This window comes from Neodiprion pinetum, chromosome 5 (assembly GCF_021155775.2).
Source record: "Neodiprion pinetum isolate iyNeoPine1 chromosome 5, iyNeoPine1.2, whole genome shotgun sequence".
Classification (NCBI taxonomy): Eukaryota; Metazoa; Arthropoda; class Insecta; order Hymenoptera; family Diprionidae; genus Neodiprion; species Neodiprion pinetum.
Window position 1 is genome coordinate 26651690 of NC_060236.1, and position 22084 is coordinate 26673773.

Consider the following 22084-nt stretch of genomic DNA (forward strand, 5'->3'; position numbering starts at 1 on the left):
ATACGTAAGCGTTGATGTAATAAAAAATGTAAATAATGTTGAATTTCGAAGGATGATTTCAAAAGTAAAAATGCCCCTTGCAAAACTTCAATGTAACACTAACAAATTCCGTCAGATGGCTAGTAATCGCTTGATGAAGATTTGAGAATCGGCAACGTCGGAAAGTCGGCTGAATCGTGCAAGCGACTAGCCTAGCGAGAATTGGTAAAAGGAAAATGGCCGCGGTTTTCTACAACCAAGCGTACCTCTGGCTGTCATTATCACCAAAGTTTGTCATCACGGAATAAAATATTTTTAAAACCGTATAGGTATATGGAAATAAGTCATATTCTTACGTAGATATCTATTAATAATACTGGAGTAATATTTCATGCATCACTTGTACCCAGGCGTGTTAAATTTTGCAAATATTTACCAACGACCGTCATGTTTGGGACGCAAATTGGTAACAGAACGGGGAACTAGCCAAGGATACTACGTGTGTGAACAAGAAAAAATAACGATAGATGAAACGAACCTTGAATAATTTTCGAATATTTTGACTACTTATATCCCCCAAATCTTCGTGCCAGATCTTACTAGCGAATCTGAATTGAGACGTCTTTATTCGGTTTCCTTTGGAGAATTTTTTTTAAGTATTCGACCCTTCCACTTTTTTTTTATTCACCCTTTTCACTCCCTATTTTCTATCTCCCTTTCTATACATGTGTGTATGCTTAATTTGCATATGGCGAAAATAATTTGTAGTTTTGAAGGTTCGTGATATTTGTCCCACCTTCATCACTACGTCCAGGGACTGTTCGTTCCAAATAAATCAGCCATCAGTCAATGTCGATATTACATTATTCCAATTTATTGCAAATTTGAGGGCAACCGATTATTTGCTTCTTGAACCTGTTGTAGTTGTATGAGATTACTTAAGAATACTCATAATAAAAACCTGTTGTATCGATGTTGTCTGTTATTCAGCTGAGGTGGTGAGCAAAGCAAGGTTGGAACACACATGCACATGTTTTGACCGTAGTGAATGAAGATGTCTAGCGATAGCGAAGACAGCGAGCATTCACCAAAGCCTTCCAAACGGAGACGAGTTATCGTTTCTGATAGTGACAGTAGCGATGAATCAATAATAGGGATGCCAAGAAAAAGGAGAGTATATGTAAGTAAATACGTTGAACAGATAGTTGAGATAGCAAAAGGTAGAGTTTTACTTTCAATACTGTAGCTTTTCTTTTTAATAAATTTATTCTTTGACGGTGTGAGTAAACTAAACTGCTTTGTATTTGAATTCTCTGTTGAAGATAGAGATTAAATCTAATTTGTTATATTCATGTTTCAGAGGGTCACAAGTGACTGCGAGAGCAGCTCAGATGATAGCGATGTTCCAAAGCCTGTAAAGAACAGAAAAACTTATGTAAGCATATTTTACATAGCATCCAAACGTCCTGCCCCCCTCATTTGGAAGATCAGATTGGAAATGAAAATGAGAACCTTAATCACATAGCAACTAATATAACATTATTCTGTCATATCTCGAATCAAACAAAGTAACTGAATTTTCACCAACATCATTTATCTGTAAGGATCTCAGTTTTAGAAAATTTTAATTAGCTGACCAATTAATCATCTCTTTTTACATTAAATTGCAGAGACTCGTCAGTGATGATAACACAAGTTACGGGTGCAGTGATACAGATGCTGATGGATCAAATGATCTAGGTTAGTATATACTTGTTTGGTGTGTTAATTTACGTGAATGATGAATTTTCTCTTTCATCTTATTCTGCCCTGAGATCTTACCCCAAATTTTTTCATTCACAGTCATCGATAGTGATAGTTCAACCTCACGGTCAGACTGGAGGACTGTAGATGGTTCGTCGTCAGAGTTGGATGGACAAGGTGGCACAGGTACTGGGCGGAAAGCTAAATCGTCAAATGGGCAAAAAAAATCAAAATTCAAAGTAGAAGGAGAATCAGGAGAAGTTGCGGGTGTTGATGAAGCGACTGCAAATGGAAGTGACAGCGACAGTGACAGCAGTAACTTGCAGACAGAAAAATGCCCAATTTGTTTGCTCTCCTTCAAGAAACAGGAAATCGCTACACCTGAATCTTGTGACCATTCTTTTTGCCTTGAGTGCCTCGTCGAATGGAGCAAGAACATCAACACATGTCCTGTCGATAGACAAACCTTTACCTTAATATTGGTCAGGAAAAATCTTGGTGGAAAGGTACTGTTAAATGAGAAATTGAAGAACAATAAGAAAGTAACAGTAAAAACCTTTTTTTTTTTTCATATATATTATTAATTTCGCCCTATTAATCAGCACATTCATTGATCTCGGAATTTATGTTACGACTTAGCCGTACTCTTTGTAATTTGACATGTTTTAAGCAAGTGCTAGAAAGAAAAAGCTACATAGCATTTTCATGATTTTTTCAGGTCATACAGCAGCTTCCAGTTACTATCAAACCTCCGGTTGAGGAACAAATCCAGGAAGATGCTACGTACTGCGAGATTTGCCAACAGTGCGACAGGGAAGATCGAATGTTGCTGTGTGACGGTTGCGATCTGGGTTATCACCTAGAGTGCCTCACTCCACCCATGAACGAAGTTCCTATGGACGAGTGGTTCTGTCCTGAATGCGCCCAAAATAGTCAGAATGATGCCGAAGTGGTAACAAATAAACTTATACAAGAGTAAATAGTAGAGTACAAATCAGGGAGTGGTATAAAAAAACATAAACGAAGACAGCTCAGAGTCATCCCGCACAAGCTTATGATATTTTTCTGAATGATTACCGTAAAGAACTCGCGAAGAGCACTTTATTATATGACCTGGACAGCTGGATAAGTAGGTAAAAAAAGATTATGAATACATTTTTCCACCATTTACGAGCAAACGCTGAGTTTGATCAACTTTGTTTGTTCCAGTTCTAAGTTGGGCTAAAAAGTTAACAATTATTTATAACGCAACAGAATCTTTACCACCCTATTTCGCAAAATCTACCCACAATGTTTTTCTTGATTGCTTATAGCCCTGAAATAGGTCCGAAAAATGAATGAAAGACTAAGAAACGAAACTGTGAAATTTTAGGTGGAAATTGACCTTGACGAGGTTCCAGATTTGATGGAAGAGGCTCGTAGACTGGGCGAATCGTACGGGAGAACGCGAACCGGTCGTGACCGCGAATTGTCGGTAGGTCCGCGCGTAATTCCTCGTACTCGTCAAACGGAACGCGTGCGGGCAAATATACGCGCCGATCGTAACCGGGCAGCGTCGTTATCGCGAGAAACAAGACACGCGGCGGACTCGCGAGACGCGGTCGTCTTCTTCGATCCTGACCAGCCCTCGACGTCGTCGTCCGGTCTTGACTCGGTTGCAGGATCAACGTCCCGCGCTCGAGCTGCGGAAGCGGCGCCAGGACGTCGCGTTTGCGAAGTCACGGGCTCTAAAAAATCGACTTCTAAGTCTGCGTCTAAGTCTAGTACGGTAAAACGTAAACGGAAAAACAAAAAAGTTCGCAAAACCAGCAGCAAGCAGACGATCATGAAGCTGCGAAAAGTGAGGCTAACGGAGATTGACGATGACGGCAAGAAGGTGGAAATCATCACATACGTTAAGGTCAAGTCGTCCGGAGCCAATGATGGATCGTCGAAAACACGTAAATACAAGAAGAAGAAATCGAAGCGCAAGCGAAAGGTACAATACCAATAAATATCTCAGATGATATCTGCAATTGACTAACCCAACTGTGTACACCTAGGCAAATATGCGCAAAATTAGGCCATGATCCATTTCTCATGTGATATTTGCATACTACATGAAATTCAATCAGTTGTAAAAATTTTGATCGAATCTATTGCTAGATTTTAGACCAGAATTTATGAATTTATCTCTCTCTTTTTTTTTCCCCCTCTTTTTTTTAATAAACTTACATGGACTTGCGCTCATATTCCAATTAATTTTCGAAATGAGTTCCATAGATTTCCACTGTCTGCAAGATACTTCGAAAAAACAATATGCACTAACACAATTTGGCTACAATTTGAATTGAATCTATTCATATTATTTATATAATACTTTTATACTTGCAAACCGGGTTGGGCTTAGGAAATTTGAGAGTGATTGACAATTCGATCTTGTCGCAATCTGCTTACCGAACTTAAAAAATCTAAATTCTCTGATCATTGTAAAGATTGCTCATGAACCAGCTGTGATTCAAAATAAGTACAGTATCTGGATTCTGTGGAATATTGATAATGTTTAAGAAACGTTGACGGGAATCCTTGATATAATATTTTACCCTAGTCTACTCATGTTTTGCAACTCAATTCACTTAATTTTTCAACCAACTTATAGTTACTTCTTTCATGATAGTCAGTCTCTTAAGTACAAGAGGTTTTCTGAAACAAGCCAAATTTTTATTTATTTTCAATGTGTTGAAATCAAACACGAAAGCTATACATGTCCTCTAGTCTCTAAGTTCCAAACCGGTGAATGAAATTGTTGTAACAGCGCAACGAATAGTGCATCTCTGCAATATGGGATATTTTTTTGTAAATATTTTTGCACTCTTTTATATTCAGTACTGACTATAATAAGAATAGTAACAAAGTACAATCATTTTTATTTCCAATGTATCATAATTATGAATAATGCAGAACCTAAAGACACTGATAAAAAAAATTGCAATTTATAAAAAATCTTCTATTGTTTTGAACGGTTTTGATTTAAAAAATCCTACTGATTCCACGCGAATTGTTAAAATGGGATATCAGTTTCAGTGACTTGGAAATTATAAAAATATATAAAAAACCGCTAACAATTTCACTTTACAACAATAATTTGATATTACTCATTTTCTGTATTGAAAACAAACGGAAGTACTTAATGTTCGGAGTTTGAGTGTATCTCTTTTTCTTGTAAAGAGAGACAAAAGTAAAATTGCGTCTTGTTGTCTTCTCACTTCTCTTGTATAAATTTTCGCTTAATATATCATTATCACAAGAGCTAAAAAAAAGCATAATTATACATATGTGTATTAACCATGTCATGTATCGCGTAATTTTTCAATTAATGACCACATGATTGTTCATATTATTTTTTTTCACTCATCTGTATCCAACCTTAATCCTTAATCCTTGATTCATGTTAATAAAAATTTTTTGTCAGTAGAATCTTTTGAGTTTTTTTTTTTTTTTTCTTTTCGTGTTTCTCACATTTTTTTTCCGTCTTCTCATAAGTACACTCTTTCATCATATTATTCATATTGAGATCAACGATGCGAAAAACGAAAGTAGAGTATCAGAAAAAAAAAAAAAAATTAAATTATAACAAGTTAACCATTCAAATTTTGCTTTTTTCTCTTGGTAAACGTAAGGGAGAAATAAAAATTGAAAATAGTTCTAAGTGAAAATCAAAGATTTAAGACAATTTTGGTATAAATTTAAAATTTATCAAATTCAAGTAAAAAAGTTATTTTGATCTTGTCGATTGCTAAATAAGTTAATAACATAAAATTACATTAGTAGCGATGTACAATTTTACAGATTACTAAGCTTAAAATTCTTCAGAATTGAGTAATACAAGAAACGAATCAGAAGCAAATCTCCACTTAGTAAAATCACAGGGGCTCTATACTTCCCAAACCATTTTTTACAAGCTATAAAATTATATGAAATTGAGATCCATTAATCTTAGTATGTACTCAAGACTATCTAACTTTGATAACATCAATAAAGAACGCAATTTCTTCTGAATATTATAATTAAGACAAGGAAAAAATAGCTAATATTTATTTCTTATGTGTGAAATTTAACAGTAATTTTTTATCAATTTCAGCAACGAGGTAGATATCGTCGTGCCCGTACCGTACGTTCTGTAGCCAAAGCTCAGACTGTCAAAAAACGGTTGGCAGTGGCGCTGGGAATGAGCAAACCAATCCGTAACGTTCCTCTCCTCGTGCCAACTGTTAAAAATCGTCAAACCATAAGCGATCGCACACTGCTCAGAAATTCAAGATACACAGCGGGTATATCTCAAGTCAGCCTCTTCGGAAATTCACGCGACCTCAACTACAGCCCGACTGGGTGAGTGAAAAATTTTCCAATACCTATATTTCATCAATCATTGTATCATTTATTTACTCGTTTTTTCAGTTATTGTTTGACACTTGTTTTACTATTATTAATTTTAAAATTCATTTCGTTGCTTTGTCTTGACTCTTAACAACATTTATGGCAAGTTACGGTATTGATTGGGTATACATATACCTTTTATTCGCATTCCATTGCGAATTATCAATCATCGACTAGAAAGACATTGATGTACTTACCCTCCAGTTATTGACAATGAGGCAATGAGGTTCTTGCGAAAATTTTGCGAATGAATTTGATTTCAGGCTCGGTACGCTACAGCTTTACGTACATTTAAACCATATTCCTATACGACGATATGAATTTGATCTCTATTACAGTTATTACTGCTGTTATTACTGCGATTATGATTATGATTAATATTTATTTAGTATTGCCTGCCAGGCTCTAATATCAAAGAACCCTCACGACCATAAGAGAGTAGGATATTTTTCTGGGTGTATGAATCGAATTTTACCTGGATATACAAGGATGCGCACAATACACATTGTTCTGGTTTTATCTGCAAACATTGATTCTAATACTATTATATTCTTAAATGTCGTTTAAATGTTTAGTGTCTAGGCAAACCATATTGAACGAAGCATTTGAAGGCAATAATTATTTTATTACGGAAGAGTAATTGTCATTTACAATTATTTGCAAACCAGCAAGGAAAGTTCTTCTTACTTACCAGATTTCAACATTGCATTCTCTTTTAGTACATATTTGGCAATCGCAGAGAAAAACTTTATCTCTAAAACTGATAATCTCTGTAAAATCCGAGCTCGGTATTGATACATATTATTGCCTGCGAATACGTTAAATTATTGGATACATACTGCGAGAGTCTCTCGAAGTAGGCCTGTCAAGCCAGTCGAGGTGATTACAATACATGCCTTTCGTCAAATGCTGTAACTTTGCTTCGATTGATAGTTCGAAAGGTCCACTTTAAGAGATTCTCTTCGTATACGTACAGATGCAGCAAGCCATTTAGATGCATCATCCATCTAAATGGTGTGAAAATTTATTTGTTTCCCAAAACAGGTCCGACTCGGAAGAATCCGACAGTTGTACAGTTGGCGGTAATGGATTACTAGTAAGTAGTCGTCCCAGAAATGCGATTGCATCGACACGTCGTCACACAGCATTGAAAACGATTTCAAATCCACTGATACCACGTGATGAAGTAAATCCAGATTTGATGACCCCCGTCGATCTGATTGGTAGCATATTGGACAGCCAAGAGTTCTGGCACTCTAAGAAAAACACCGATTTAACTCTGAAGGCAGACGGAACGTTTCTGATAAAAAATAACACCAACAACAACAACAACAACAACAACAACAACAATGACAACAATGAAGACAACAAGCACAGCATAAACAACAACGAGAGTCCGATAAAGAAAAAAATCTTGACAAACGACGAGGAGAATATTACAGCGAAGGAAACACGTCTGGACTTGACAAAGACCGATCAAAATGATATGGTACAAAATCCGATGTACAACAGTCCAAGAGGTGGAGGAAACCGTGGAAACTTTAGGGGAAGCGGTAACTATAACTGCGAAAACAACCGGCATAGTTATGGCGGGCAGGGTTATGGCGGAGGCAGAGATTCGTATGGGGGAGGAGGAGGCGGAGGAGGTGGACGGCACAGCTTTGGCGGGCCAGGGGGAGCAAGGGACAGTTATAACAGTGGCCGTGACTTTAGACCCCCAGGTAACTACAATCCAGGATTTGAAATGCGCGGTCCTCATCCAGGATTTGCAGGAAATCTTCATCCCCCGTTTAGGAACCGCAACCCTCAGCAGCAAAACTTCCGTAACGAAAGACCAAGGTTTCCACCTCCGCTGATGACGGATCGTAACGATCGTCAGCAGCCGCAGCACCAGCATCAGCACCAGCAACAGCAACCGCCGACACCGTTCGGCCATCAAGACGGTAACAGCGAGAGACCACCTCCTCCTGGTTTTCCGCACCCGAATTCCTTCCAGAGATTTAGACCCCAGATTCATCCACTGATGTCTACACCACTGCCTGGACCCAGACTTCCCCCGATTAGGCCTCCAAGCTATATGCAGGGTAATTTAGGGCAAAGCTTCCAAGACGAGGGGTCAGGGTTTAATTTGCATGACGACGTCCAAGATCACTCGCACTTTCCGCAAGCTGGTTTAAGCAATACTGAGCCCACATTTGGCCCCAGGAATCAGGCGCCAGATGAGGAAGAGTGCGACCTTTACTCGGATATTGAACAACCTGACAATAAGAATTCATGCGATAATGACTCTCCAGTTGTCGATGCTTTGAATAACGACCAGGGCGTTGGGAGTGTGCTGTTACCTCCTCCGCCTGAGCCGCCGTCCGGTCTTCTTGACTTTGAAGAGTCAAAGAGCGACAGGGACTGCAATGACAGCGATCAGGAACTTGTAATTGACGACAATCCGAAGGAGGATAATAGGGAGCACAAGAGTGACGATAAGTATGATCCCTTCGCTGATGACAGTGATAGCAATGCCGAACATGGTGAGAGCCATGGACTGCGAGGGGTTTCAGAACCTGCAGCTCACTCTTTTGCAACCAGCTTTTCTAATCAGCAGGCTATCATCGATAAGCCTGGAATCCGACTGACCGCTTATGACGACGACGACGAAGACGACTCGCAAGCTGACTGTCCAAACTTTTCAATTTACTCATCTCAGACAATGGATGTAGCTAGGAATAGTGAACAGGAGCTTTCCCAGCAAATAGGACCGCTCGAACCGCCGCCTCTGCCACCCGATATTCCTGACGACGATGATATCATTGTGGGTGATGTGCAGGCCTGTGATTTGTCTGATATACCTGAACCGTCTGATCCCTATGTCGAATCATTGCAGAAGGAAAGACAGACGCTCAGTAAGATACCACCGAAGAAAATATCAAATGACAGTAGAGGGAAGATCACGTTTAAAATTGGCAATAAATTTAAGCTTAGCAACAAACTCAGCAATCTGTACGACGAAATAGATGAGACTATAGAAACCTCGATCCAGCAGGAGAAAGAGGTCGAAGAAAAGAAGAATGCTGAGATTGAAAAGGCAAAGGCTAATGAAGAAAAACCTATTACCAAGGAGGTTAAAGTTGCCACAGAGACTGAAGATGAGACGGTGGAGAAACAGGATAGGACCAAGGACACAGATGCTGAGGAGAAGTCTGATGATGACGAGGAAGAAAAATTGGAGGAACTCGAAAAAGAGCTCAAAGAAAAGGAACAGAAGCTAAGAGAAATGGAGCAGCAAGAGGAGCTGGAAAAAAAGCAAAAAGGTGAAAAAACGTTAACTGTGATTGATGACGAAGAGGTAAATGAACAAGATACTACAAATAAGGGTGAGGATGAGCCTGCTGTAAATGACTTGGATCAGTCACGCGATTCATCCAAGAAGAATGAATTCGACTGCGAGAAGGAGAAAAATGAGACTCCATCGATGGTTGACTTGACTGAGAAAAGCTCGGATACAATCATCTCCATTACTGACACCATCCAATCGTCATCGCCAAAGGTTACAGCCGAGGACGATCTGGAGGTCAGCCTCAAGGATAGTCTTGAAAATACGCAAAAGAGCCAAGAAGCAAAGAGCAAAAAAGAGGCCGTTACTACTGGAGGATGGACGAGGGTAGACAATGTCCAAACAAACATTGAAACTCTAGCCAAGGAACCAGTAAAAGAGAGTAATGTGCTTTATGATCAGATAGACGAGGAATTCATTTCAAGGAAACCTGAGAACCCTGATGATAATGCCCATGATGACAAGGATGAAGATAAAGCACAAGAGAAAAAAATGAATAAGACTACAGAATGTGAAGAGAAAGATGATTCGGAACTTATTGAAATTGAGGACAATTTGGAGGAGGCAGGCTCCAGTGAAAAAATGGATTTTCTTCCGGAAACAGAGAATTTTCCCCTGGAAAAAGACCCTAGTGAGATATTCGAAAGTATTGTGCACACTAACTTGCATCAACAGAGCTGGGAATCTGACGGAGCTTATACTCCTTGCAAAGACGAGCTGCCTGTAAAATATAAGGATAATGACAGAAGTTCTCCCTCGCCTTTCGAAAGTGGCCTGGAGCCGATAACCCCGACCAAAGATAGATCAAATGACGATTTGGATGGGTGCAGAACTCCCGCAGGATACGCGGGTCTGGGAACAGAAGCAATTTCAGAAACTGACGAAGCAATGAATTTTGAGGATGAGTTAGCACTGCTGCATCTAAGGAAGGAAAAGGAGATGGAGGATGGAGAAATAATGGATGACGGCAGAATGAGCCGTAAGACAAGTGAAAAGCCTGGCAAGGAAAAGGAAGACGACAGTAAGAGGAAGAAAAAAAAAGATAAGAAGGAGAAGGGAAAGGAATTGGACAAAAACAAGGAGAATATTGCATCACAGAACCAAGTATCGTGGAAGAAAATATCTAAGAGTACCAAGGAAAGGCAATATCGCGACAAGGACAGGAGGTCGAAGTCCAAGGAGAAAGAAAAGGAGAGAGACAAGGAAAAAGATAGAGATAGAGACAGAGACAAGGACAAAGATAAGTCGAAAAAGAAGGGAAAGGAAGTGGCAAGAAAGAAAGAGAAGCGTAAGGAGCTCGAGAGATACGATGTGAGAAAGATTGTAGCTGACAAACCGTCGAGGCCAAGAAAAGATGAGTATGGTAGAGATATCAGGGATGAGACTAGAAGCAGATCTAGAAGCAGGACTTTATCGCGTAGAAGAAGTTTTTCCAGAGATCGAAGAAGCAGATCTCACGAAAGAAATCGATCGAGAAGTAGATCTAGATCCCGAATGCGAAGATCTTGGTCCAGAACCCGTCAGTCTTATTCTAAAGGAGATCGATCAGTGTCTAGAAGAAGATCCTTGTCTCGATCAAAGCGTAAGATATCACGAAGGAGATCGGTATCAAGGAAGAGATCGGTGTCGAAAAGACGATCCAGATCTCTCTCAAGGAAGCGCAGATCCTCTCTTTCACCGAGAAGGCGATCCAGAGGCAGATCTCTGTCTAAAAGTCGTCGGTCGAGGAGTAGATCCCGGGATAAAAAGAAGGATAAAGCAAAAAAGCACAAGTCTAGAAGCCGCTCGAGAAACAGAAAGCGATCACGATCAAAAACACCCAAGAGAATATCCTCCAAATCCCAAGACAAAAAACACACAAAGAGAAAGAATGCCTCCCGTTCGAGAGATAGGTCAAGGGAAAGATCGCGGTCCAGGGATCAAAGAGAACGCAATAAAAACTGGGAATCGATTAACGAAAAGATAATCGAGAGAGAAAGACGCCCGGTGTCGAGAGACAGAAGATCCTGGAGTGCTCAATGGACTCCGTCCTGGTCCAGATCACGGTCCAGAGACCCATCGCCAACCAGACACGAAGAAGTGGCTTCTCATACAGGCTGGTCGTCTCCTGTATTAGATACTGTTCCAGTCCCTCCTAAAAACTTGACTGTTATACTGACGAATAAAGAAGCGATAAAGAAAAAGAAGAAGGAGAAGAAAAAGGACCCCAAGAAAATGAAGGAGATTGAAAAGCGAAAGAAGAACAAACGTAACAGGACTCCACCACCTTCTAAAGAAGTTTTCGCCAGCGGAGACAACATACTTGTTAGCGTCTGCTTCAATAAGGAGAATGAAGTAAACCAGGCTGAGTTACCCCCCCTGCCTGAAGTTATGCCACTTGTGACACCGACAATAAAACGCAGGCGCCGAGAAACTGCGCAAACTGCTGAGCCTGTGCTTAAAAGGTCTAAGAAGGAAAAGGTTAAAGAAAAAAGACCGCCTAAGTCTCCGAAGAACAAGAAAGAGAAGAAGAAAAAATCAAAGGCTGCTGAAATAGCAGCAACAAAAAAACCTGTGGCGGTAATAGACCTCGACCAGTCTCCGTTTAGGGAACAAACACCTTCTCCACGTGACGTCATAGTACTTAGTGACGACGAGGAACACAAGCAAACCCAGGAAATAGCCACCCCTGAGCAGCATGTCTCTGCTCAGGCTACTCCTCAGCATGAGCAGTTCATTTCTCAGGGTCCAAAGACTCCGCCGGAGCCGCAAATTAAATTTTCTATAAACAAGCAGCAGAGTAACCTCAGGGCGTCGATGATAAACCCTCTTCACGAGGAAGAGGAAGAGGAAATAGACGAAAGAGCTGACGAAGAGTTGGAAATGAGGGCTCAGGAGGAGCTCGAACTGCGACTTAAAATAGGGCCCAATACTCCGCCCGAACCACCCACATCACCGCCGACGTCACCTGACGCGTACGATCCATTCGACCCTACAAAGTCAAGGTCTCCGACGCCAGTAGCCAGTCAGGAAGCTACACCAGCAGACGAGAGAGACAGAAATCAGTGTAGTTCACCAAGAAATCATGACGCAACTGATACTCTTTCCTGCACTCCTAGTGAAGCAGACAAACAGATCCAGGAACAACAGAGTCAGGACACTAATAAACAGATGGATAAACCCAAGATCATATCTATGGTTACCATAAGGAAAGCCTCACCTAAGAGAGACTCACCGCCTGTTGGTGATGGACAGACTGAAATAACACAGCCGAGCGAAAGTCCCGCTAAAACTCAACAGAGTCAACAGAACCAACAGAATCCGGTTAACTTTACAAACATTAATCCGGTACTTGCTACTGTCACTGCAGCTGTTCAACGTAGCACTTTGTTTAACACCAGTACACCCATCAGCACTCAAAGAAGTTTAATACAGGTGGGTATATTTGTTTTTTCATAGAGTACTTCAGTAACTAGTACACTTGAGGTGTTTTCAATCTATCTTCGATTCACTCAGCAGGCCTTGTAGTTATAAACCGCATCCTATTTTCACACCTGAAACAGAAAGATGTCAGAATCGATATCTGGTGGTCTAGACTATAAGGTCCGCGTCTTTCATAAACGTACCATCCTTATCGTTTGGTGAGTTGAAACTTTTTCACTCTGGGAATGAAATGGTTTCGAATCTCGTAACAAAGTTCTTCATTATTGAACACTTAACCACTCTGATAAGAAAAAACCTCAAAGTCTCCAGTTTTAGATAAAAGGTTTCTCGGTTTTTAAGATTGGTGAGAGTGAATATACACCTTATGTTCTTTTCCTAGTACCAGTAAGTCTCGCATCTTCAAGTTGAGATTGTAGTAAGCAATGTTGAGAAAAAAAACTGAACGATATCTTGAAATGCGAGAAACTTTTTGATATGAGAATGTACAATGACGGATTATATTAACGACAGCCAAACCGAATCTCGCCGATAAATCAGAACAAACAGAGATCAAACGAGAGGCCACAGCTGCCAAACTTATTCACTAATCCGGCAAAGCCGGCTCCATCGCGTGGCAACAAGTCGACATCTTCACAGAGCAAAAATGCTTCAACAATGGGACAAAATGGAAGCGACGCTACACTTGAGACCACAAACGACACTATTGACATGTCGTCGCCGTATTCGCCCGGTTCCAGTCTTAGCGATGGGATTTTTGATCCTCCCAGTCCAGGAGGCCACAGTCCTCAACAATTGCCCCCTGGTAATACAAATAAAAATACACCATCGAAAACTGCCAACAAACCAGCTGATAAAAAAGACGCTTTTGACGTACTCTTTGGCTCGTCACCAGCTAAAGGTCTGGGAAAAACGAGGGCGAGAAAAGTTCTTGAGAAGGATAAGAGAAAGAAATGTAGGTACCAACTTCTGTTATCCTTTTAACTTGTTTAGCGTACATATTTACTGAGCTAGAAAATAAAGATAGTGGTAAAGTTATAGCCTTGAAATCAGGGATCTCTAGTGATCCTAAGTACATTGGTATTACGTATATCGCACGTTTTGCATAGTAAAATTCTCTAATAATATTTTTAGCAACAAATCCCAAAGTCGGTGTTCGAATGGACGAAAACCAGCTTCAGATTTTGGACGATCTCCCGAGTTCAGCCGTCGAAATGCAGGTGAAAGACAAGGTTCGGTTTTTTTAATGATTTTTTTTTGAATTTTTGACGCATAAATGTTTATTTAAGTGATCCAGTTATTTTTTGACGTTAAAAAATATACCTACATTGATAGAACCAAACGACAATATTAATTATAACAATATTAATGCATAATTTTTCATCGTTATTACTTGATTTGTCTTTCCGATTTTCAGTTTCTAAAAAAATTAAACAGACAAGAAAGAGTCGTAGAGGAGGTGAAACTAGTTTTGAAACCACATTACACAAAGAAGCACGTAACAAAAGAGGAATATAAAGACATTATGAGAAAAGCTGTGCCTAAGGTGGGTCTGAATTGCATCTACAACCTCTATTTTACAACAGTATTAAACCAAAAAATTCAGTGCAGCGTGTTTCTATGTACAATGCTACGTGTTTTTGCGTAAATTTCAGATTTGTCACAATAAAACGGGGGAAATAAATCCTAAAAAAATCGGCTTGCTGGTTGAAGCTTACGTGAAAAAATGTCGAATGAATAAAAAAAAGAGTTTTGGGGGTGCGACGATGAATCAGCAAAAGGCATCTAAAGCTGCGTAAGTATACCCTATTACTTCTATACATTCGAGAAATAACAACATTCCGATATGTTGATTCAAGTACAAAGAGAGAATGTTTCATTCCATAATGAAACTGCTTAACATTTCCGTTTTATCATTTTAGGAAAAATCTCTGGAGTTGATCATAAGCCAATATTGGGTCTAGTATTTAAATATAATATGCCCTCGTCGATAAAATTCCGTACTCCCGAGAATCGAATCTGGTGGTAAGTGAAAATACACAATAGCCCGGAATGAATATGATTTTGAAAATGAACAAGATTATGGATGTGAACACGAATATGAATATGAATATGAATATGAATTCTACTCCACATCGTTAATTCTAACTGTAAGGAAATCAGAGCAGTATAATCTGCTATAAATCAACACCGAACAATGTGTATTGTGTGTGTAAATACTTATACTAATGGCGTCTATCGATTATCCATTTGCAAACCCCCGCCCCAGATATATATATTTTTCTTTAGTTTTTGTTTCCCTGTTTTCTTCCGTTCTCCACTATTTAACTTTGTTTATCACATCACAACATTATTATGATTGGTCAAATTACGACCATGATCACAGTCGCAACGATGATGACGGGTTTTGTCCCAGTTGTAAGTAAAGGGCAGTCATTGATTGACTAATTTTACTCTTTAGTTCATTCGTTGGTAAAACACGTTGTAAACTTTATATTAGGATACTGTTTTTTCTTATTGTCTCTTTTGTTCATTATCTTTGATAAATTTTAAACATATACAGTGACAAATTCACTCCGCACTATATTAGAGAGAATTGAGGCTCTACTGCTACATAGTAATTTTGCTATAAAGTTTTGCTCCTCATACTTTTTCAGAAAATAAAATTAAAGAGAGGGAGAGCAATCGATGAAAAACTCAATTCGCATTATTGAGAAATAAGTAAATGAATAAATGTGTAAATAATCGTCGTGCAATTCTTCTGGAAATAACTGATTCAACTCCTAAGGAATTGGATTAAATCATTAATGTTTCTCTCCTAATTGCATTTTAACTTAGTTGTCAAAACTGACTGTGCGCCAATATTGTTTCTGATTCCGTTTTTTTAATTCCTTACTGTATAGACTTCATAATAAAAGTTGTCAAACTTTGGTACGACTTTTTCAATATAGATTGAGAGATGCTAACGATTATCGTTTATCGTACAACGTTTTGCTTTGAATGAATTTTGAAGGGATAGCGTGGACTGAGGTAGACCGAGTGGAGAAGGTTACACACGGTAAAAAGATATATGTATACATATAAATATAGGTAGATAACGACGCAACTTTAAAATGTACAAAGATTTGTACGACTTTGTTCAGACTTATAGATGATATATAGCATTAAACCGTATTTATGGTGCGTACACCTGCTGTCCAATAATTCGTCGATGAGTTTGATAGTGAAAATTTAGATACTTTCAATTCGATGAATATGATGATCATTATTATGATTATTATTTTTATTATGAAAAAGAAATTATGTAACGCCTAAAGTCTAGTATTATTATTTAACGAATTATTATTATTATTATTGTTATTGTAGATAAAGAGTGATAATCGGTTACACTGATTGTTTTGTATAGAGAATACACAAGGAATAATTATAATTGAAAATTTTTGATTGTTTCATAATACTGCTACTGTGACCGTAATTAATTGCTACTGCAAACACAAATTCAAAGGTTTACGACGGTTACAATTACGTGTAATTCGTTAGTAACAATATCGTGATTGTAAGTTCGATGAACCAAAAAAAAACTATAAACGAAAAAAAAGATTTGCAATCAAAATCGACTGACGCTTGTTTACATGTGTAGAGTTCACGTTTTAGTATTTTTAATTTTACTTTGATTTTTTTTCTTTTTTTCTTTTTCTTACCAATTAAATATTATGTCAGAAATACGAACAATGTTTCAAAGGTAAAAGTATTTGAAAATATTTGAAATTTTTTAACAAAATGAAAAAGTCTATGCAGAGCATCATTAACAATAGGAATAAAAAAAGAAAACGCAATGACAATTTTACAGTGATTTTACAAATGAAAGATCTCACGGTCGTCTTTGATAGTTATTTTATTACTACCGTTACTATTAATTGAAAATAACCCTCGTTGTTCCAAATTGCTACACACCAATCCATTTACACCCCAAATTCGGTCTATTAGCTAATGCGTGAACGGTAGTGTAAAAGAAAATTCCAACAGCCAAAGTAGGTGTCATTTATTTATAAAGCATTCCGGAGCTGCTACTTGAACGCCTATACTTCACAATTTTTGTTTATGAAACAATTTAATTTATTAGTCATTAAAAAATCAGCTTATTTGTAATTACAATGCCAGTGGAGTCGTTAAAAATATACTTCACGCGTGAGATTAATGCACTTTGTCGAGTTTTGAAAAACTAAATTCTCTAAAGATTTTTCTTGTTTGGCGTGTTCTTAACTAAAGTTCTACATTTTAACACAATTTTTTTTTCATTTTTTGTTGACACTACATTTAAATTATTGAACTTCGAACATAAAACTCAAAATCAAAAAACTGTGTAATACGTATTTTAGGTAAGTATTGTATACATAATTATATTGTACAACTATTCAGCAGAAGATTTTAATAATGATAGCATTTAATTGTTAATACACAGGTATTACAATGCGTTGATCATATTTACAGCGTCGGCAGCTATTGCCATGGCGGCTCTGCATATTTAGATGGTATCAAAGTTCACTACTTGTACACAATAAGTTCATTATGTATAAAATAAACGCGTAGGGCGTATCACTGCAGTCACAGTATTACTGTCAGTGTAGGGTATTATGTATAATTTTACTTTCATCTATTTAGTCGTTTACTCGTTTATTTGGTGATAGCGAAACCAATGCGGTTGTTTCCCATATCGAACTCTGTGTAGTAACGTCCAATGAAAACATCTCCCAATATCCATAGCGGCCCATTCGGCGGTGGAATATCAATGCCCATAAATCCGCTAAGACAAATAGTTTTGCCGAATTGACTCACCTGAAAAAATAACAAAAATTATATTAATAATATTAATTAATTGATCGAACTATAAACAGATTAGTTATTTTCTTTCATAGTAACCGAATATACCACGTCGAAACAATTTTTGCTATCTAAAATCTCCATAGTGTATAGTTCATTATAATGTGATACTTGTAATGAAAAAAAGAAAACTATGAGCAGATTTCAATTTTCACACTCTTCTTAAAACTATACACGAAGTTTTGTATCAAATAAAGAAGAAAGAAAGCTTGGATTATAAAACTTGATGTTTTATGGCAAACAAAGTCATTACCTTCAGAATGTAGTCTTCACCTTTCAGGGTGAACGTTTTTTGTCCCAAGACAAACCCAATTGTTGGGAGACTCGATATCAGCTTGCAATCGACCTAAACACACGAGAATTCGGCATTGAAAGAAAAAGAACGTATCTTCGATTTGCATAGGCCGAAGACAAAGAATATTTTTGATATCATGAAAGCAACAAATTCTTTTTTTTTTTTTTTTCCAGGTATGAAAATTAATTTAATTAGGTCATTCTTTACGATTGTTTAATATTTTGGTAAAGAGTAGAGAAATAGAATACCATAGCTTCCCCAGCTACGAGTGGAGTTGCACCAATAGCCTTGTTTATAGCTTCAACCTCTTCAACAGGTCCAGCGATCAAAGAAGTTCCCGTATCCGCGATCGCCTCACACCCGTTTTTGCAGAATACTTTATCTCCTACTTTGACTCTAGAAACATATTTTTGAGGGTTGGATTACAAAACAAAAAAAAAAAACGTTTTATGAATGAATAAAATAAATGCAGACGTTCCGTTAACGGCATCACTTGAGGTAAATGATTTAACGATTCACTTTAGTATACAATAAACAAACTCAAGTTGATCGCGATCGTTACAATTCTAAAATATCAAGAAAAATGAGGAAATTTTTCAATTTACTAGAAAATTAGTGAAGTTTACATAACGTATTCACGAAGATATTTCGCCCAGATGCGAAAGCAATATCAATGTTTCAAGAATACTGATATTACTTTGTCCCGTTTTCATTTAATTGCAATACACATCATCGTTTAAAATAGATTTTTCGCAACAAGTGTGGGTAATTTATTGCGTGGCAAGGAAAAATTTTTCACTTCAACACTCTGTAAAATACAGGTTTTGATAACGTAAATAATCTGGAACAACCCTGAAAGCATTGACTAAAGATACGTAAACGAGGGGTAAAGATAAAATTGTTATTCTGATTATTGAGATCCCATAAGAACGCCGGTAATGAAGTGAACCTTGCAGTGCTTGCATGCTTACTGTCAGTCAACGATGAAAGTAGACCCTAAAAAGAAACATTACGCGATCGTGCGTGATTTTTAATTAGTACGTACTTGTCCATTTTGAATTGCCAGTAGGCTTGACGGTCGACTGGAACGTACGTGAAATCACCAGTATAATGTTCGGGATCGGAACCGCCAAGAATCAATTCGCCACCAAGCTTCTGTGAAGCATCCCTACGGTTAAAAAAAAATTGAATGAATGCACAGATTGAAGAACAAATGAGTTAATAATATGAGGTTTTAAGGATCGGATTACTCGAATTTGGGGGTAGAAACGTAAAATACAATATTTTCGGTAGGCATAAGTGAATAAAATCTACTCAACTGTAGACATAGGCATACCTGTTCAAGTAGAAGCTGAAAACTGGTTGAGATATGAGACCCTGGTTCAGCATGTTGTTGAAAACTGGCGTCACTCCGTCGACTGAGATTCTTGGGTATGCCATTCCTAAAATTCCATCAAATTTGGCTGCCACAAATGCGAGCCCAGGCTCACTCATGGCTTCGGCAAACGTTTGTTTCTGAACGTCAACATTTCCGAACTGAAATATATTGAAAAATTCACGAGAAAAATTAATTTTTGAGGATAAGATATAGCAATACAAACTAAAAACAGACCACTGTATGGAAAAGGAAATGATAGACAATGATAATAGATAATATGTGTTGAATACTCACCGATACCACATCGGTGGATAAAAATCCGGAGAGACTCCCTGATCCGTAGCGAATTTCAAATTTAGTACCATTTGCCTGGTAGGTAGTTGATTTTTTGCTATCGTACTTGTTGTGAAGCACTGTAATTTGGCAAGTAAACAAATAAACAATGATGAAGATTCATTACGTGGTATTGAACGTAACTGATTGTGAAACAGATTAATCTTTAGAAATGATATCAGCCAATTTTTTTTATAAACTTATGAATATCATTGGTATTGCGTGGATTTAATTTCTGAATAAAGTTGTCGGCGTGAATCTGATAAGATCATTTGATCAGATTGCAAGATTTAACTAAGCGGCGATGACTTGTAAGAACTAAAGTCAGTGCTATTTAATTGGCAGGTGGTCAAGTAAATATTTATGATATATATAAATACACGCTAATACCTTCAACTTTAGCTTGGCAATATTGTCATTATTTATTATTTGTTTACAAGATGCAAATAAAGAGCGTACGCATACTTACAGCAAGCTATGTTTGTGTAGTGGCATTTTTTGGAGGGCACCCAGAGGTTGGATGAGCCAGTGTCAAATACGACACTGAACTGTTGGGGTGGGTTGCCAATCGTTATATAGCCGTAATATTGCGCATCCAAGTAATTCGACAGAGGTTCAGGAGTGGGACCACCGTACCGTAAACGGATTTGCTGCACTTCAGTACCAACAGATTGAAGCTTCCTTCTAGCACTTTGTGCTTTGTAGAGAGGAACTCTGTTGAATGAGCAAAAATTATACAATGGAAAATGACCATTCAAAACTGATTTTCGAACAAATTTCGGCTTCTGCAGTTGTTCTTAATTCACGAAAAAAAAATTCAGTAGATTGTTTTTTGGTTAAAAATTATGCAAATATTGAGGTCAGGAAACTTTGTGGAAATTTTAGTGCTTTTATTTTATTATATTGTTTTGGAATAGAGTCAAAGATTCAATAAACAACGTCGTTTATAAATAAATATTACTGTTGTGAAGTATTATCATTTCTGCTCGGCGAGGAGGTCTGTAATTATCTAACTTATACGATACAGTTTCCACAGAAGTGAAAAATGAAACATAAGTAATAGATAACAGGAGAGAAAGCGAGGTGCAACCTCTAGAGGTCAATCTAAGTAAAGCATACATTCTATATGTATACGACAGCTGATAATATTGAGCAAACAAAATTCCAGAGGATAGTTACATCTACTCAAACGTGGACAGCTGATTTAAAAATCAAGCTAAGTCAGTATTCGTATTAACAATATATGTATCTCTGTACGTATAAATATAATGTATCCATTCGTAAATCACGTTGGACAAGCACGATTATTAATGGGAAATAGAAAACTCAATGACAGATTCACGTTACATTTATTTCAGTAGTTTTCGAGCCTATATCTTAAAATAAATTGAAGTTTGGTTTAAAGGAAAGAACTTTTTTTGATGGGACGATCCAATCATAATAAATAGTTAATGTACACGCAGTGCATGAGATTCGTATTATTCGAACACGGGAACAAAGGTTAATTTTTCAATGGGAAAATTGCAGTCTAGAAATGAATCATTTGGTTCGGACGTTTCTTTCTCTTTTTCTCTCTGTGTCAGAAAAGGATGTGCTCAATCCTTATTCATGCGTTGTTTAAAAGCAACAAGTTTCGATTCGAAGCCGATAATCCTCAAAATATGTGCATTTGCATTATTCATATTTTATGACGAGTCAGTTGCACGTGAGTTTTGTAAGTGTGGTTCCCAGTTGCTATAAATTTTCATCTATTAAGTTGTATTCTCGTAGCAGTACTGATATATGTATATCCGCCAGGCGGTGCCAAAAAGCCACAAAGTCAATTGCCTCTGTAGCAGATAAAACCCCGTTAACAATGGACGAGATAGTGAGTAGGAATATTATATTGCGAAAATACAAATATAGCAGGATACGTAATAAAGGTGAAATTGACCTGAAATATCTTTCTAACGGCCATAGATTATTCCCGTTACTTATTTTCAATGATATTCTAATATTGCTTTACCTGACTAGATCTCCGCTGACAAGGGCAACTGCCGCAGCCACCCATAAAATAATTCGCCACATATCGGCGCCGTTGATGTTGAAAAACGTTGATTCGACTTCACCGTGGACTTGTGGAACAGCGGATCAATTCGCGTACGCGGGAGACAAAGTCTCGGTTTAATATGTGCGTAAAACTTGGACGAACGGTAGATGTCGGCGTCAAAACGATGATGACAAATAATATTGAAGATCGGTTGTTTCCGCTCCCTCCCGACTCCCGACCCCTGATTCTGACGTCGATATCGCAACAGTGCCGACAATCGAG

General features: G+C 37.9%; 2 protein-coding genes across 3 annotated transcripts; one reads left to right on the forward strand and one right to left on the reverse strand.

Annotated features, from left to right (window-relative positions):
* Nucleotides 1-171: 171 nt before the first annotated feature.
* On the forward strand, nucleotides 172-17618 carry PHRF1 (PHD and ring finger domains 1). 2 transcript variants are annotated; one of them, XM_046627852.2, is made up of 14 exons: nucleotides 172-308; nucleotides 970-1159; nucleotides 1340-1414; nucleotides 1650-1719; nucleotides 1822-2228; nucleotides 2441-2674; nucleotides 3095-3700; nucleotides 5843-6090; nucleotides 7183-12880; nucleotides 13400-13841; nucleotides 14021-14118; nucleotides 14304-14432; nucleotides 14542-14681; nucleotides 14809-17618. In XM_046627852.2, the coding sequence occupies exons 2-14, from the start codon at nucleotides 1028-1030 to the stop codon at nucleotides 14825-14827; spliced, it is 8298 nt and encodes a 2765-aa protein (XP_046483808.2). In that variant the 5' UTR covers nucleotides 172-308; nucleotides 970-1027; the 3' UTR covers nucleotides 14828-17618. The 2 variants fall into 2 exon arrangements, with proteins under 2 accessions (XP_046483808.2, XP_046483809.2); XM_046627853.2 differs by having other exon boundaries at nucleotides 14021-14106.
* Nucleotides 17285-21920, reverse strand: LOC124219774 (lysosomal aspartic protease-like). The gene is made up of 8 exons (XM_046627857.2): nucleotides 21779-21920; nucleotides 20243-20487; nucleotides 19735-19853; nucleotides 19399-19598; nucleotides 19108-19230; nucleotides 18311-18458; nucleotides 18021-18113; nucleotides 17285-17722 (listed from the first exon to the last, which is right to left on the reverse strand). The coding sequence occupies exons 1-8, from the start codon at nucleotides 21838-21840 to the stop codon at nucleotides 17561-17563; spliced, it is 1152 nt and encodes a 383-aa protein (XP_046483813.1). The 5' UTR covers nucleotides 21841-21920; the 3' UTR covers nucleotides 17285-17560.
* Between the last annotated feature and the right edge of the window lie 164 nt (nucleotides 21921-22084).

Excerpts from the sequence above, each read along its gene's own strand:
- PHRF1 (XM_046627852.2), top strand. The coding sequence starts at position 1,028 with ATGAAGATGTCTAGCGATAGCGAAGACAGCGAGCATTCACCAAAGCCT. Across the intron at positions 1,415-1,649 it reads TAAAGAACAGAAAAACTTAT|AGACTCGTCAGTGATGATAA; the intron begins GTAAGCATATTT and ends ATTAAATTGCAG. Across the intron at positions 2,229-2,440 it reads GGAAAAATCTTGGTGGAAAG|GTCATACAGCAGCTTCCAGT; the intron begins GTACTGTTAAAT and ends TGATTTTTTCAG.
- LOC124219774 (XM_046627857.2), bottom strand. The coding sequence starts at position 21,840 with ATGTGGCGAATTATTTTATGGGTGGCTGCGGCAGTTGCCCTTGTCAGC. Across the intron at positions 20,488-21,778 it reads GTCAGCGGAGATCTAGTCAG|AGTTCCTCTCTACAAAGCAC; the intron begins GTAAAGCAATAT and ends CTCATTCAACAG. Across the intron at positions 19,599-19,734 it reads TATCCACCGATGTGGTATCG|TTCGGAAATGTTGACGTTCA; the intron begins GTGAGTATTCAA and ends AATATATTTCAG.